This window comes from Pseudochaenichthys georgianus, chromosome 12, assembly GCF_902827115.2.
Source record: "Pseudochaenichthys georgianus chromosome 12, fPseGeo1.2, whole genome shotgun sequence".
Taxonomy (NCBI): domain Eukaryota; kingdom Metazoa; phylum Chordata; class Actinopteri; order Perciformes; family Channichthyidae; genus Pseudochaenichthys; species Pseudochaenichthys georgianus.
In genome coordinates this window covers 19,932,680-19,950,333 of record NC_047514.1, presented here as the reverse complement: position 1 = coordinate 19,950,333, position 17,654 = coordinate 19,932,680, and the positions used below count along the sequence as shown (strand labels likewise).

The 17,654-nt window shown below is 38.7% G+C and overlaps 1 protein-coding gene across 3 annotated transcripts in view; it reads left to right on the top strand.

Moving 5' to 3' along the window:
• Positions 1-5,820: 5,820 nt before the first annotated feature.
• The window catches only part of nedd4l (NEDD4 like E3 ubiquitin protein ligase), a 52,765-nt gene continuing 40,931 nt past the window's right edge, over positions 5,821-17,654 (top strand). For all 3 annotated transcript variants that reach the window (XM_034095347.2, XM_071205025.1, XM_071205024.1), the window contains exons 1-5: positions 5,821-6,178; positions 8,740-8,813; positions 14,898-14,979; positions 16,460-16,498; positions 17,448-17,501. In XM_034095347.2, the coding sequence (XP_033951238.1) occupies positions 6,134-6,178; positions 8,740-8,813; positions 14,898-14,979; positions 16,460-16,498; positions 17,448-17,501 (294 nt within the window). In that variant the 5' untranslated portion in view covers positions 5,821-6,133. The remainder of the gene's footprint in view (positions 6,179-8,739; positions 8,814-14,897; positions 14,980-16,459; positions 16,499-17,447; positions 17,502-17,654) is intronic.

Below are 17,654 nucleotides of genomic sequence, written 5' to 3'. Positions count from 1 at the left end.
GGGTATTGTCCACAGTTTCTGACCATTGCATGTATGATATATGTGTAATGTGTGTATATGTAAAGCGCTTTGAGTCATTGTAAAAGCGCTATAATAAATGTAAGGAATTATTATTATTATAATATTTGACAATGTTTCATATTTGATCAGATCATGACGTAAAGTAACTATAAATGTCAAATAAATATAGAGGCAAAAGTACAACATATCTCTCTGAACTAGAAGTCTAATGTTGCATGAAAGGTTATCACGTAGTACAACCAACTCAAATGTGTACTAAAGTAAGTGACACTAAGGGATTTTCTTCTATGATTCATAATAAAAGCAATATGAGTTCAATATCTTATTATTGTGAAACAGTCTTCTTCTGAAATATACCAGTGATTTGTGGTAAATAAAACCCTCTTTTATGTTTTATTTTAAGAAAAAAAAGGAAACCTTATGTTGATTTTGTTAAAGGGGCTTGCTTGTTACAACCATTGGTGCATGTTTACATTATTGCAGAGCATTTTGACTGAGTGGATGATTGTGCCGAGAGTGGCTTAGAAAATCTCCGGCCCTCCCCTTTCAGCTCTACTTAGGAGCAATAATGTTATATAATATGACCATCTGCTCTTCACATTGGTTTAAAAGTCCCATAATGTGACATAGCCATGGTGAATGCCAGTAAACACATCAATCAGGTGATGGATGTAGAACATTTCACAATACATTTTCAATTTGAATGCCATTTACATTTATAATTGTTTTCCTTTTGTTTACGTGGCAAAGGATGCTTTTGATATATTGGTGTGATAGCTTGCTTGCCTGTGCCTGCTCTTATGATGCTGGGCTGGTGCAAAAGAAAAGGACTGAGGCACAAGCTGCAGTCACAGATGAAGGACTGACGTAAACCTATCCTCTTCTTAGAAATAAAACACTACACTGGAATGTGTCACTGTTTGTGTGTCCATCATGTGACAGAAGCTCTCACAATCACTGGACATCTGCTCTCAGACTGCAGAGCCAAACCGTTAGAAACGATAGGAAATCACGACTATGTAGTGACATCTAGCGGTGCTTTCTGGAACTGTTTGGATAAAGAAATCCACTGTGTTTATGTAGTCTTCTAGAATTTCATTAGTATGCCATCTAGGCGGCAGCATAGGACCAGTGTTACTCATGAAATGTAATTTTAGAAGCAAACAACATTACATTAGATGTTAGTGAGCTGTGAATGAATAATACATGAACGACAAAGAGGCTTTTACATGTGATGATGTCCAAGTATTACTAAAACAATATAAACAAAGAGTTTTCTTTCAAATTAATGTGTAAGATTTTAACCTGAGCCTGAATGTTAATTGTAAATAGGAACTCTTTCATACCCTCTGTTTTTGTACTCAATCAAGAAACAAATTTATAAAAAAAAAAAATTAATAATGAATTAACATACTGGTCTGGCCCATGTGGTAATCAAAGCCTTTCCCATCAACATCAATCAATACAAAACAACAACATACAAATAAGTAGGCTACATAATACATGAACCAAAATTATTACAAGAACAATAATCATTAACCGTCTCACTGTAGTATGTTTGTTCATCATTGTTATAGTCCTTATGGATTAAATGTATATGAAATTAGATATGTCTTTGTACTATACATCTATATTTTTTATGCATTTAACATACAGTAGCTACACTTACTTCAATATAAACCTATTTTAATCAGTTTTACATCCTCATTTTCAGTCACTTATTTGTATACAATATTATGAATGCTGATCTACATAAAACTAGAGTTTATTTAATTTTCCACGTTGACTCCTTAACTTCAATTTCTTCATCGACCTAAATTCATGATGGGGATCACTAGTTTTATCTAATCTGTTTGTTTCTGATTGGCTGTTTTTTGCACAAGACCCGCCCCTGACAAGAACGCGCTCAGGGCTGAGTGGTAAAGACCAGAGGGACGTATCCACCATTATCAGAGTTGTCAGCTGGAAATGCAACGTTATATATTTTATTTAAAAAATAAACAACACAATGTTAAACTTAGTTACTTTGAAAGGCACAGCCTAACACATCCTGAAAAAAGGGAAAACACACACACACTCCAGTTCCACGCCCTCTGCATATTTAATTGGCCGTTGAGGAGCTTTGAGGAATTCACGTCCCCTCTGATTGGTAAATGTTGACAGCAATAACGTCTATTCGGCACACTATTGGCTGCGCTGGTAGGATAAATAAATGATGGCTAGGAGGACGCACTGTTTACCCAGCTGGTCTGGCCCTGTCCCCCCTATTTCGCAAATGAGGGCCTATAGGCCCCTTGTCATGTCTGCCGATATCTGGTTTTCTTATGTCTGTTTGTTTTAATCTGTTATGTTGTTGTCAGTGACATATTGTTTTATCTTTTTAAATGCCTTTGTGATGTGCTGCAACCCATTTTCCCCTCGGGGACAAATAAAACGAATACATACATTTCCATGCACAAAACCTGCATACCCAAAAACCATAACAAGGTCATCTTGATCTTAAATCAAACAGAACAACATTTTAATGTATCATTTGTAATCCAGACAGATCTAGTAATTCAGATACAGACAGAATTACTGTTAAACATTAATAAATAAATACCATCTCTCTATCTGAGTGTGTGCTTTGTTTCTTGTTGCCCATTGTTTGTTAAACCACAGAAGTGTCCTGATAAAAACAGTGTGTATCCTTTCAAAGGTTCCGCTTACTGGGAGCTGTAAAAATAGCAACATGTTTGCAGTATTTGACATCCTTCTCTCTCTCAGGAATCAGGATACAGAATGAGACAGAGACATATCCTTTTTACGGGTCTTTAGAGTATATGATTATTGACCCTGAATCTAGCTTCCTTTTTTACTTGTATTCATTTACAAGATGGGGACTGAGAAAATTGAATTTCCTGGAAACTGGTAACGGTATGGAAAGTATATGTGTACTTGGCATTACAATTACAAAATGTAATAATTATTTATGTTAAGTAAAGCATTCAGATATTGAAAACCCTATTGGTCTCTGTCAAACAGTAGTGAAGAATAACAAACTAAAAGTAAAATAACCATACTGAAAATGTCTCCATACCAATTAAGAGGCTGCACAGTATTATCATAAAAGTGAACAAACTATTCAAAGTAAAATATTAGACATGATATATATCAGGTATCCTTGGCTTTTATTGAGTAATTAGATAGCATTATTATATTTAATAGCAATTATTGGATAAACTATTACTATAATTATTGCTACAGTGGTCTGTGCATCCGATCATCAGATCAAGGGGGAGTGCTGGGGAACTCCAGTTCGAAACCCGCTCCTGCCGCCACTGCGTCAGGCCGTTGTGTCCTTGGGCAAGACACTTCACCCGGATTTGCTCCTGTGGGTATTGTCCACAGTACATGTATAATACCAATGTATACTTGTAAAAGCGCCTCGATGACCTCGAGGCGTGAAGATGGACGGTGTGGCGCAGTGTGCTGTGCAATGATCATCAGATCAAGGGGTGAAACCCGCCGCTGCTGCGTCTGTAAAGCCGGTGTGTCCTTGGGCAAGACACTTCACCTGAACTTGCTCCTGTGGGTATTGTCCACAGTTTCTGACCATTGCATGTATGATATATGTGTAATGTGTGTATATGTAAAGCGCTTTGAGTCATTGTAAAAGCGCTATAATAAATGTAAGGAATTATTATTATTATAATATTTGACAATGTTTCATATTTGATCAGATCATGACGTAAAGTAACTATAAATGTCAAATAAATATAGAGGCAAAAGTACAACATATCTCTCTGAACTAGAAGTCTAATGTTGCATGAAAGGTTATCACGTAGTACAACCAACTCAAATGTGTACTAAAGTAAGTGACACTAAGGGATTTTCTTCTATGATTCATAATAAAAGCAATATGAGTTCAATATCTTATTATTGTGAAACAGTCTTCTTCTGAAATATACCAGTGATTTGTGGTAAATAAAACCCTCTTTTATGTTTTATTTTAAGAAAAAAAAGGAAACCTTATGTTGATTTTGTTAAAGGGGCTTGCTTGTTACAACCATTGGTGCATGTTTACATTATTGCAGAGCATTTTGACTGAGTGGATGATTGTGCCGAGAGTGGCTTAGAAAATCTCCGGCCCTCCCCTTTCAGCTCTACTTAGGAGCAATAATGTTATATAATATGACCATCTGCTCTTCACATTGGTTTAAAAGTCCCATAATGTGACATAGCCATGGTGAATGCCAGTAAACACATCAATCAGGTGATGGATGTAGAACATTTCACAATACATTTTCAATTTGAATGCCATTTACATTTATAATTGTTTTCCTTTTGTTTACGTGGCAAAGGATGCTTTTGATATATTGGTGTGATAGCTTGCTTGCCTGTGCCTGCTCTTATGATGCTGGGCTGGTGCAAAAGAAAAGGACTGAGGCACAAGCTGCAGTCACAGATGAAGGACTGACGTAAACCTATCCTCTTCTTAGAAATAAAACACTACACTGGAATGTGTCACTGTTTGTGTGTCCATCATGTGACAGAAGCTCTCACAATCACTGGACATCTGCTCTCAGACTGCAGAGCCAAACCGTTAGAAACGATAGGAAATCACGACTATGTAGTGACATCTAGCGGTGCTTTCTGGAACTGTTTGGATAAAGAAATCCACTGTGTTTATGTAGTCTTCTAGAATTTCATTAGTATGCCATCTAGGCGGCAGCATAGGACCAGTGTTACTCATGAAATGTAATTTTAGAAGCAAACAACATTACATTAGATGTTAGTGAGCTGTGAATGAATAATACATGAACGACAAAGAGGCTTTTACATGTGATGATGTCCAAGTATTACTAAAACAATATAAACAAAGAGTTTTCTTTCAAATTAATGTGTAAGATTTTAACCTGAGCCTGAATGTTAATTGTAAATAGGAACTCTTTCATACCCTCTGTTTTTGTACTCAATCAAGAAACAAATTTATAAAAAAAAAAAATTAATAATGAATTAACATACTGGTCTGGCCCATGTGGTAATCAAAGCCTTTCCCATCAACATCAATCAATACAAAACAACAACATACAAATAAGTAGGCTACATAATACATGAACCAAAATTATTACAAGAACAATAATCATTAACCGTCTCACTGTAGTATGTTTGTTCATCATTGTTATAGTCCTTATGGATTAAATGTATATGAAATTAGATATGTCTTTGTACTATACATCTATATTTTTTATGCATTTAACATACAGTAGCTACACTTACTTCAATATAAACTTATTTTAATCAGTTTTACATCCTCATTTTCAGTCACTTATTTGTATACAATATTATGAATGCTGATCTACATAAAACTAGAGTTTATTTAATTTTCCACGTTGACTCCTTAACTTCAATTTCTTCATCGACCTAAATTCATGATGGGGATCACTAGTTTTATCTAATCTGTTTGTTTCTGATTGGCTGTTTTTTGCACAAGACCCGCCCCTGACAAGAACGCGCTCAGGGCTGAGTGGTAAAGACCAGAGGGACGTATCCACCATTATCAGAGTTGTCAGCTGGAAATGCAACGTTATATATTTTATTTAAAAAATGAACAACACAATGTTAAACTTAGTTACTTTGAAAGGCACAGCCTAACACATCCTGAAAAAAGGGAAAACACACACACACTCCAGTTCCACGCCCTCTGCATATTTAATTGGCCGTTGAGGAGCTTTGAGGAATTCACGTCCCCTCTGATTGGTAAATGTTGACAGCAATAACGTCTATTCGGCACACTATTGGCTGCGCTGGTAGGAGGAAGTCAAGTGTCAAAACGTTTCGGGGGATAAACTCGGAGTTGACAAAAGCGATCTGTCTCAGTTGAAACATTTTGGACACAGTTTTTTTTTTAATTTCCAGATTGTGTCCTGGATACGGACCACACTGGGAGGATTACGTTATCCGGCTGCCAACCTCATTTCTCCGTGCTGTGCCAAGGACAAGGTCTCACCGTGGACTTAACCACCACCAGACGGCAGAGAGAGCAAAGTGGGACTTTATTGTTCAAGGCTAGCTAGCTAGCTTTGCCAAGTGGCTTGTTTTTGTGTGTATAGCGTGGACCGCAGGCTATATGGCTGCGAATTACGAGCCGATATATGGACTATCAGAAGATGAGGTAAGCCTTTATCTCAACAAAGCTTTGTTATGTAGACACCAGTCATGAGTAGGTGTCTCACTGCCGTAAATAGCTTACACCAACGCTAGCCGTTAGTCAAGCTAACAAGCCCTCTCCCACATTCCATAGTAATGTTCAGGCAGCTGTCAGTTTCCTGCCTCAATGCCTGCGTGTCCACTAGTTTACTCTTTTTAGAAACAGATGCACCCCTTTGCCTTCACAGCATTGACATCAAACCGACTGAGTTTAACAGTCTCACAATACCCTGTATTTCAATTATTGTCTGCACGACTTGCAGCTCCACAGTGATATTGTGAAGCCCAGATGTGAGGGGCATGTCATCCTGAAGCACTCTGTCTGATTTAAACACCGCCTTTTGTCAGTGATCACAGCTGTTCGATGGTGAGCTGACCGCTAAACGAGTTTAAAGCGGAGGCATGTACATTACGTCTTGCCCTGTCAACTGAGGTCAATATTTGCTTTAGTGATGAACTCTGTGTCATCTTAGACATACAGATGTACATCAATAACGTAGTGTAACGTAAATACGATGATGAAAATGTTGTTTTACATAGGAGCACGATAGTGATGAATAAAATCCTATCTCTAACAGACAGATCAGTCAACTACCTGTCACACATTACCAATGCATTCAGAAATAGCAAGGATTGATGATTAACAATCATTCTTTCATATGTGTATCCATGGTTCTAGAAAACAAAATTAGGGGCGTGACTCAGATCTTTAAATTTGTCAACAATGGACCAACCAGCAGGATGCTGGCAACATACATGTGGCGTATGCCCATTTATGGAAATATGTCTTTGATGCATTACATATTAAACTGCCATATATCTAAATAATCCGAAACTCAAGGCAAGGACATTTTATTTATAGCACCTTTCAGTACACGACAAAGTGCTTTACAAACTAAAAACAAAAGACATTTAAGAATAAATACAGCATAAACACATTATTAAATGGCATTTAAAAAAACAGGCATAAAAAAGCAAAGATAATGAAATAAATAAATCAACACAGCAGATACATAATACATGAATAAAAGGCATACTGCAGTGTGAGTATGAACCATAGACTGGTATGAACAGCTCAATTAAAAGCAGCGGCAGATAGATATGTTTTTAGTCTGGTTTTGAAAATAGGAAGTGTTTCAGCGGACGTGCACGATTCGGGCAGTTTGCTCCAGATTGTCGGGGCATAATAGCTAATCGCTGCTTTTCCATGCTTAGTTCTATGGGGTTGTTGTTCTGATAACTAACTTTTAGGATTAGGTAGAATAACAGGTAATGATAAACTTTATTTCACAGGCTATCAATCTAACCCAGCCAGTGTGTGATTGTGTTTTTTTTACGTGGTTCACTTGAATAGCTTCTTGATTCCCTGTCTGTCAGTCATTACCGGAGAAGAATGCCAGCAAAAACTCCCCACATGGCAACACTGGCTATTTTTGGTTAATATTCACCGTATTGCAGGTATTACATCACCTCATGTGATCTCCACTTGTAATGGCCTACATACCCAAGATGCTGCACTTCTTAAATCTTTATAACTCATTCTCAGGCAAACATTCAGATATGCTGCAAGACCATGGTGGCCTCAGGTAACAGCTGGGTTGGGTCTGCCCCCCTCCCTCATTCCTTCCTTTGCTCCTTTCACTAAGCACTTGTAATATAACCACTTTTGCTGTAAGGCTTTATGTAAAAATAATTATATATTTTCAGAATACCCACACAAAGCAGTGTCAGTGTCAGGTCTCCTATTAAGACCCCAATTCTAATTGCAGTCAACCATACAGCATTAAAGTGGTTTATTTCAATGTACAATTTCCTCTGCAGGAGTTGCTTTTGGAATTAGATTTATAGAAACTGATGAACTACAATATTATCATGTTTTGCTATAAAATATGTCAATATAGCTTCCGTTTTGTCATGTACCAGAACTCATTCAATTTCTCGGTCAGGGTTATTGACTTTATCTTGCAGGTTCACATATGTGTGTGGGTTGATATAGTGCTTGGCAATAATTCAAAAGAATCATTTATTGTCGTTCAATTGAATTGTATCATGATGAAATCTTATACCGGATACACAATTAAGTTATCTGAGTTGATGTTGCAACCACAGATTAACTCAAATTTGTCGGAAAATGTAATGAAATAGTTAAAGGGAAAATGATTTTAATGTTGTTTTTGTTTTTAAATCACACTTAAAACGAACTTTACATACTGTGAACATACGGACATTTTAAAAATGTATTTCTTCTTGATAATTTCACTTGAAACTTGTGTTCATTTTGCCCTCACATTCTTAATTAAACGCGAAAATGCTAATTTATACTATTGTTGTAAACTCCTGTGATTTTACACAGGAGTTTACAACAATAGGCATTACCATGTGGTTATTTTGTATGGACTATTTATTTATTTTGAGAATTAGAAGAAAACATACTATATTGTTATCGAGACATAGTATGTGATAGAAGAATCGTTTTTCTATTAATTTGATTTGATGTTTTTGTCCATATTTCTTTTTCTTCCGCAGAATGAAACGAGAGTGCTCCGGGTTAAGGTCATTGCAGGAATGGATCTGGCGAAGAAAGACATCATTGGAGCCAGGTGAGCATCACAAGGCACACCAGAAGATGCTGTTTTTCAGAGGGTCCTTAGCATTATGTCATCATTGTGTACTCGACATGTAGGCCCGGGGGGTATAATACGAAGCAGGATTTACGCTTAGCCGGCTAAATTCAGGGAAAACTCCGGCTTTTCGGTCCTACGAAGCTGGTTCTCTTTTTAGCAAGCTAGATCTCCATGGTAACTTATGCTTAGCGGCTAACCTGGTCGGGACCAGGTTAGGTTGCAGGCTAAGAGCTCAACTCAGTGAAAGCACTGCCTGCTGACCAATCAGAGCTCAGTGTGCGGAGTTTAAAGCGATCAAGTCATATTACAGGAGAAAGGAAATACAGAAAAGCTGCCGTTGCAGGAAAGACGGCCGGCAAAAATCACCGACTGTGTGAACGTGAACATTAATAGAATATCACCTCCATCTTCAGAGCAATCTGACTATTATAACATTAGCGTTAAGAAAGCTTACTTAAATATCTGCCACAACATAAGTAACCGGATCAGAGTAACATTAAGTACAGTCCGCGGCATATCACTTCATAATGTATCATATATTTCCTTATCTGAGTCAGCTGAGCCGTACCTGGCCGTGCAACACTCACAGTGTCACATACTGTATGCAGAAGTATTATTTTAAGCAACACATTAAGTTGACGAAACACTCGAGACAAATGTAATTAAAGTCAGATCGTGTTTTAGACGGGCAGTGATATCATAAACCTGTTAATGTACGCATTCAAACACTTTTTCTTTTACCAGCTGTATTCACCTTGCAGGTGCAGCTCTGTGGCTTTGATCCTGGATAAAGTGTTTAAGTCATGGATGTTTAAAGTTTAACTTCTTCATATTTGACTAGTATTAAAGTTCACTTTTCATTCAGGAAGTATGACGCTGCGCTGTCAGTACGCTTCTCCATGTTTGTGATTGGTCGAATGCTCCAAATACCACCCCTTTCATGTGAACGCGCACCTAACTAGATGGGACACGGCTGGCTTGAGCGATCCACTTGATAACCAGCGTCGTAGTACAGTTTAGCGAGAGCGCGTAGGTTTTGGATTAGGCCAACCGGCTAACTCAAACATATCCAGGTTAGGTTGAACCAGCTTCGTAGTACAGGCCCCCGGACAGTGCTTCAGATCAGGTACACTGCCCCTCATATTGCACCTCTTTTGTCAAATGTAGTCTTATGTTTTAATATATTTGCTGCTGTTTGGCTCTGTAAAGCTCACATATGTATTGTTATTTTGATAACTGTTTTTTAACATACAATGTTTATGTGAGAAAAAGCAAATGAATGTCAATGAATATAGCATCCTGCCATTTGAGGAACTCCTTTAGTCTTTTCATCCTTGGCCAGCAGAGTGTTTACACTTCCTTACAAAGACCAAGTTTTAATAAATCATTACCTACCTGCCTCTCCTATTCTCATTAGTCATAACCCACCTTTATGAGAGTTAAAGCAAATAATTGAGTAATAATAATACACCCCCACGTGCTTTCTTACATGTAGGAAGACATGTTTAACTTACACCTTTGTTGGTTTTGAATGCTCATCAAGGGCCCTTTCTTCTTTTGTTGTCAGACCTTCTTTCTTACTGTGCGATTCTGTGATGATGAGTAACCAACTCTTATCCCAACTTTTATGCAATGTTACATAATATCCCTCTGTGGAGTTGTATTTTAAATCTTTTTTGTGTTCTTTCGCATGGAGTGCTGTGACTTCTTCCCAGTAAATGTAAATGACCCACCGTTAGTTGCTGTTAAATCAGTTATAATTCTATTTGTGTGCTTTTAGTCTAGGCCAGAGGCATCATTATTGGTTTTGCTGAAATGACTGATCCATTCATGAACTTGCTACAGTCAGAATGACCAACCATCTTTTCTGTTTTGCCTTCAGGAAGTCATTAAGGAAAGTTATTTTCAAAGGCACATTCAGTGACATATTGTTTGACTTCTCATGGGCCTTCCTGGCGACACAGGCATTGATGTTCGATGATAGCCTATAAAACAATTAAGTTTATATATATATATATATATATATATATATAGGGAGTCACATATACTTTAAAGGGGACCTATCATGCAAAATGCACTTTTTGATGTCTTTTATACATAAATATGTGTCCCCGGTGCGTCAGGGAACTCACGCAGCGTCAGAAAATAAAACCCTCTCTCTTTTCCTCCGTACCCAAATCTCTAAAAACGGGGCTACAACGGAGCTGATCCAGATTTGCGTCCGATACGACGTAATATCGGTAATGTGGACCTACGGCACTATCAGAAAGTTGCTATCAGAAACGATTACCGACTGTTTTGGACGTAATATGGTCGGTGTTTACATTAGCATCGCTAACACTCAGAGCTAACCTGTACTGGAGAGCATGTGTGTGAAGAAGCAGGAAATAAAAAGGAACTCACCTTGTGGTATAACCGGCAAGAGAGAAAGCCTTTGAGCTCCAGACTGTTTCAGAGAGAATCCTTGATAATCCATGATATGGCGTTTCATCACGGCAGCATTTAGTTTAGACAGTAGCTGCAGGGTCCCGCGTGAGCTCAGCCCCTCCTTTTTTATTTGTTATCAATTTTTATTTTTTTTAAAGCTTTACGGCCCGTCCACACAGCGGCGTGCGCTGACGCTTGCCGGCGGGCGTGTCTGAAACTCGACCAACAACCAATCACATGAATCTCCCGCCCCTGACACACAAGCAGCGGTTTGATTGGCTAGAGCTTGTACTGGCATATGATTCGATTGGCTGACGCCTCCGTCGAGGCGTCAAAAGTTGAACATTGCTCAACTTTTGACGCCAGCTACGCCAGCAACACTCCACGTCGCTTCCCAAAATGCAGTTCGGCTAAAAGTGACGTCACCCCATTCAAAGTGAATGGGCAGAAGCGTTGGAAGCCTCAACGCACGCCGCTGTGGGGACGGGCCGTTATACCTAAAATCAGCACTTTTGAAACAGGAAGTGAAATAGAGGGATATGAGGCATGGCTAGAATGGGTGATCTGTTTGGTATTTTGAGCAAAACACCTCATAGACATGTTTTTTATATATTTTTCTATATATCTGAGACCCATGCTATAACAATAGCATGATAGGCACACTTTAATGTCTGCTTTTTTTCATATTCATTCTCAACAACTTGAAGAAAATTCTCAGACGCCTGAACTGAGTCGGATTTTCTTTTACAATGGTCCACTCTAATACCTACTGTAAAATAGTTTTTGCATGAAGTATTTACATTTTTTTGTTCTGCTGGTAAACGGCAAGCTTGATGAAAAAAAAAACACCCATTTGGATCAAAGCTGTACTCGTGCCATCAGAATTAAATTATTCCACCCGAGATACAGTAATGGTGAAATAATACAATTGGTATCGGGCTGAAATCCCCATGACTAGTCTAAAGCCTCATCTCCATGTGAACACGGTCAGTACTGTGGTTTACAGTAATGCATTGTATCTGAGCCATGAGAGAGCGGACAGTGTGGGAGACTGAGCCTGACAGTTTAGCGCTGTGAGACTGTTATTCTTGTTAGCATCCTGATGCCCTGCTGGCAGGACAGCGCCGTGTCGCTCAGGAGAAATGTGAAGTGTAATGAAGAAGCAGTGAATGAGGTCTGGATGTGTAGCTCCTGGCTGCTTACCACGGGAGACAGTGCTGACTTGGCAGTCTGTCCCCTCATAAGAGGCTCAAACAGTGCTGGCTTGTTTCCTTTCCTCCTCTTTCTTTGCTTCAAACTCGTTCCTGTTGCTGCTTCTTTGATCCATTGTGTTCTGCCCGGTTATTTTGCCCTAAGTGAAACACCCTGAGGTTTTGTTTTTGTTCTCCTAAGGTGTTGATAGAAACTCTCGAGAAACCTTCATGCAATCAAACAACAAGTGGACCTAGCTACCGTTTAAATCCAGCGACCCATGCACGCTTTCATCTCTGTGTTGACTTGAAGTAGCAGGATTTCTGTTGAAAGAGGGAAGGAGACAAGGAGGAGTCTCAGTGCTGCCGAGATACAGTAGGCCCATTGTTTTTAGCTTAGTCACAGCACATCAACAGAAACAATCCGTACGAGGCTGTGGGGTTACTGGAAGACGTTAATTACCAATCAAGCAACAGCAGTTTTGCTCAGGCTGCATTCGCTGTTCATTTTTCATATTTCCATCCCTTGTGCCCTTTTCCTTTTGAGCCTTCTACTTCCCTAGAAAATATGGGCTGCACACTTACTGGCAGGCCAAATCTAATTTTGCAAATATTAATACCCAAATTGTATCCCTGGAAACGGATTATGGCTAATCAGATCTAAAAGGCATTCATAAATGGTTTTGAAATGCGATTCAAACCTTGCGTGTTGAGTCTAGCCACTGCAATCAAAATGCCATTTTGTTCTTGGGCAAAAGAGAGATTTGGTGTCATCATCTCAGAAGAGTGAACGTTAGATATTGTGTTGGTGTAAATAATTGTATGTCTCCATTCTTCATGTAGCCTGCAGCATGATGTTTTACTGTGTCCTGAAATAACTTGTATGTAACAGATGGTGAACACATTGATTTAAGTTATTTCAGGAAACGGCTCGGGAGCAGAACATGTAAAGGAACCAGAAGCGTTATGGGAAGTCTTTGACCCTTCTTGAAGCCGATGATCAAGGAGTCAATTATTTGTTGAGAACATTTATCAGCTAATCTTTGGATCACAGATTAGTCATTTACGTAATATTTATCAGTCAAAATTCAATTTGATGCTGTAATAATAATAATATAATGCAGCTCTAGGATATTGTGATGGGCATTGTTTTCTAACATTTCTATAGACGGTAATATACGATTAAACCTAAATCAAAACTCACCTTTCCGCTTTTAATGTGTTTAAGATTATGTGATTAATATTTTGAGCGTTTTCTTTGCTTTGATCATTTTAATTTGTGTATCATGGAACGCTATAAATAAATAATGTATCTTTATTATTTTTCTGCGCATCAAGAAAGCAATGAATAGTCAAATAATAATGAAAATAATCTTTAGTTTAAGCTCTACTCTAAAGTCAGATACTGCATTATAATCTTAATTTGAACTTTGTGTTTGGTGGAATTATCTATTCAGATATTTTCTGTTGCCTACAATAAAATACTTCTAAAATACGACTACAAAACAGAATCATGTGTACAAACTCTTGAGCCACTCTGCCTGTTTGTGTTGATCACTACCACACAAACTTGTGAGAAGTGTTTCCTCTCGGGGCGGTTTTGGAAAGGTTACAACCTGACACTTTGTTTCTCGGTGCCTGCCGGGACTGGGATCAGTGGAGTAATTGGTCTGTGTGTTGAAAAGTGCGGCTCTGCCTCTCTACCCAGAACTCACTGGAGATTCTCTACGCTGTCAGCACCTTCAAATAAACCAATTGGCTATTTTTAAGCAGCACCCAGTCACATACTCTGCTTACTTTTTTCGCTGCTCACCTCAAACATATTTTGCAGTTTCTATTTTTAGCGCTCTGCTTTGTCAATAAGACATTATAGCCTTATCTCAAAATACCCGAATGGAAGCAGTTTTTTCTTGCTGGTGTGTTGATGGCAGGCTCAGGTTTCAGGTCTGGGAACAGGCGGAGTGTGAGAGTGTAGCCTAACAATGTGAGCTCTGGCACTTGCAGATAATATGATGATAAAACCTCAGATGAGGCACACTAGGCTTTACAAACACACTGATTTTTCCATTCAAGACCAAACGGTGTGTTTTAAAAACTATGGAAAAAGTCCAGGTATTTAAGGTTGCCACTTAATGTTTGCTCAAGTTCTTACTTCTTACTCAGATAATAACCGATTTAAATCATTGTTTAAGTTTTGTGTATCATAAGATTTTTCTTGAAAGAAATTGGAAGATTATTGTTTTGATATGGAAATGTATCTTGTCAGCAATGCTAACATATGTGAGATATTATTTGATAAATACTCGTATGACTGTGAGGAGAAGATGTGTACCTTTTTTATGAATTTGCTCAAGCTGTTAAAAAGAGAGAACTGTGAAAAGCTCAAGATCATATCATATTTTTTCACTCCACTGACTTTGTAACATTTTTTTTTTGTCGGCAGCGATCCTTACGTCAAACTATCGCTGTACGTTGCGGATGAAAACAAAGAGCTAGCCCTAATCCAGACGAAAACCATTAAAAAGGTAAGTCCTAAGGTAGAAATGCCTCCGTAGCATGTATTATGAGTTTCAGACCTTACCCACACCTGCACTTCTCATTTACCGTACAGCCACTGCAATGTGGCTTTGTTTACTCCCATTTCAAGTCAGTGTTGAGATCACGAGACCTTCCAAATCCCAACACGACTACCACAATTCCTTCAAATCAAGCAATCACATAATCTTTGAGGTCGTTAACCACAGGAAGGCACCAGAAGGCAGTGCTTCCTTTTCTGCTCAGTACAGTTTTAAAGGCGAGCCCTTTTTCCCCCAGTGGCCTATTTTAGGGAGGAAGTCTATTCACAGCAGGGGGAGCTATTACTTGCTATTTGTGTAAAGTACATTCAGATGATATTTTAAGGTTAAAGTGGGCTGTGATTTCATATATTCCTTGCTCCCGTTGTGGAATGCTCTGGTCTATACGATTACAAATGTCTATAGATCACATATTGTTCTCATGCAATGCAGAATCTTATTCTACCGTACCTGTTATATAATACATGTGGGGTGCAACACTGTTATGTATCCTGACTTAGCTTCTTATATCTTTATGAATGGCTCCTTTCTTGGTTGTTTAGGTTAGCTACATGTAGCTGCCAGCCAACCCTCTGCTGCAGTCGGCAGCTCGGGCCTCCATGCAGGCACACATATGCTGCCAGTGGCCATGGTTGCCTTACTGGATATAAATAGCTGACAATGCACTGCTATGTGGAGCAGAACATGAAGCATCCCCGCTCGGCTCTTCCATGGGCTCTGTGTCTTTAAGTGGGACACCTTTGATGGCATCTTTGTCATTGGAGAGTATGGCTTGTGGCAGGATGGCATGACAAATAATGATACATGAATAGCCACGCTTGACCTACATCAGTGCCTAATGACAATGATTGATTTTTGGTATACTTGTCTGGAATTCCTCATTATTTCATCGTTGACTTTCCGGCTTTTCGTCAAAGGGCAGTGGGTTCATTTGTGATTCTGCTGTCTCTGCAGTTGTTTTAACAGAGATGTTATTTTTATCGCTGCCGTAAAAGGTTGTAAAGTGTTTATTATTCAGACTTGCTTGTAAAATGGAGGCTTCATTGACATTCTAGTGTTTAAGTCATTGCAATCAACAATGGAATTGTAATGAGAAGTGTCACATAGTTCCGAGTCCAATACAATCAAATGTGTGAGGCCGACGGAGAGTGTGCATCTCCTTACTGAGCTGATCATCCAGAAAGTGGAGGATAATCCTCACGGTTGTTAATCTAGGGACTAATGCCAGTCCCCGGGTCATGTTAGCTACAAACCTGCTCTAACAACGTAAAAGGATTATTGACGCACAAGATTGAGCCGAATTTTTCACTTGGGATCCGTTTTTTTCTCTCCAAGTTAGATATGTTTTGTAAGTCTGTTTTTGTTTTCTGTGTAACTAATAATGTCGTTACCTGTGCTTTAATAACCCTATCTTTACTTTGTTTTTCAGACCCTCAACCCAAAATGGAACGAGGAATTCTACTTCAGAGTGAGTTCAGGTTTTAAACTCTTTGGGGCGAATTCATAAAAGGGTTGTGCTGAACAAACAAGGCAAAAGTCCAAGTGTGTAATGCACCACACTGCACTGCCAAGCAAAGAGCATCTTACTGCACCTGATCAATAAGGAACATATATATATTTAGGTGTAAAATTAGTCTCTATCTATACTAATGAATCTTTTTGCAGATACAGTCCAATTCACAAGTACTAGCACTAATAGACTCGCACGGTTATAAAGTCTAACAAGAGTCGATCGTAACTAAAGCACATTTATAACGGCTGTCCGCTTAGTTTAAATTATGTTGGCATGCAGTGACTGGAAGCTGTGAGTTGTGTCATGAAAACATATATAAAAAATGGTTTTCTTAGCCTATATAAATAAATAAACAAATCCCTTCCTCATTAGCTAAATGCACTCTGGCTCCGGCTTACTCTCACCCTTATAACGATGCGTTGGCCTCGAGCACATTGATACCTTTCAAACATTGAGACGGGGCAGATGGCGATGCAAATGATGAGCAATTTATGGTACCACCAGTGCAGCAATCCATTCTTTTATGATCTCGCCCCTCACTGTGCTTCAGTATGCGTCAGATTCCCCCTCTTCCCGGTACTAGTCTGGCATAGCACTTGTTTATTCTAGACTCCTAGTGTTAGAGTTGTAAATCTTTGCTTGCAGTTTAACTGACACTGTAATCATTCTGAGAGTACTGGACTTTGGAAGCGTGTATGATTACTCCTCGCTATTTATGAAAGAATTATAGTTTAGTCCTATGCCACATCATTTAAAGATTGACTATCTTCTAGTTAAAGTAATCGCGAGTTATTGCGATTCAAAAGCAAGCACCCGGTTGCTCTCAAAGTGTTTGTATGCATCTGCTTTAGCTCTATAACCACTGGATGGCTGCTGGATAATCACTGTTTTGTTGCCAACACAGGTGTGTCCGCAGAATCACAGGCTACTCTTTGAGGTGTTTGATGAAAACCGATTGGTAAGCTTCACACTACATAACCTGTTCCCCTTCACTCCCTCTGTTGCATATATAACACATCATTTTTTTATTTCAGTCCGTTATGTTTTGACAGATTTTGATTAGATTTATTTCCAGCCGCAGCAAAACCTCATGACACTTTAATTGTCTTCA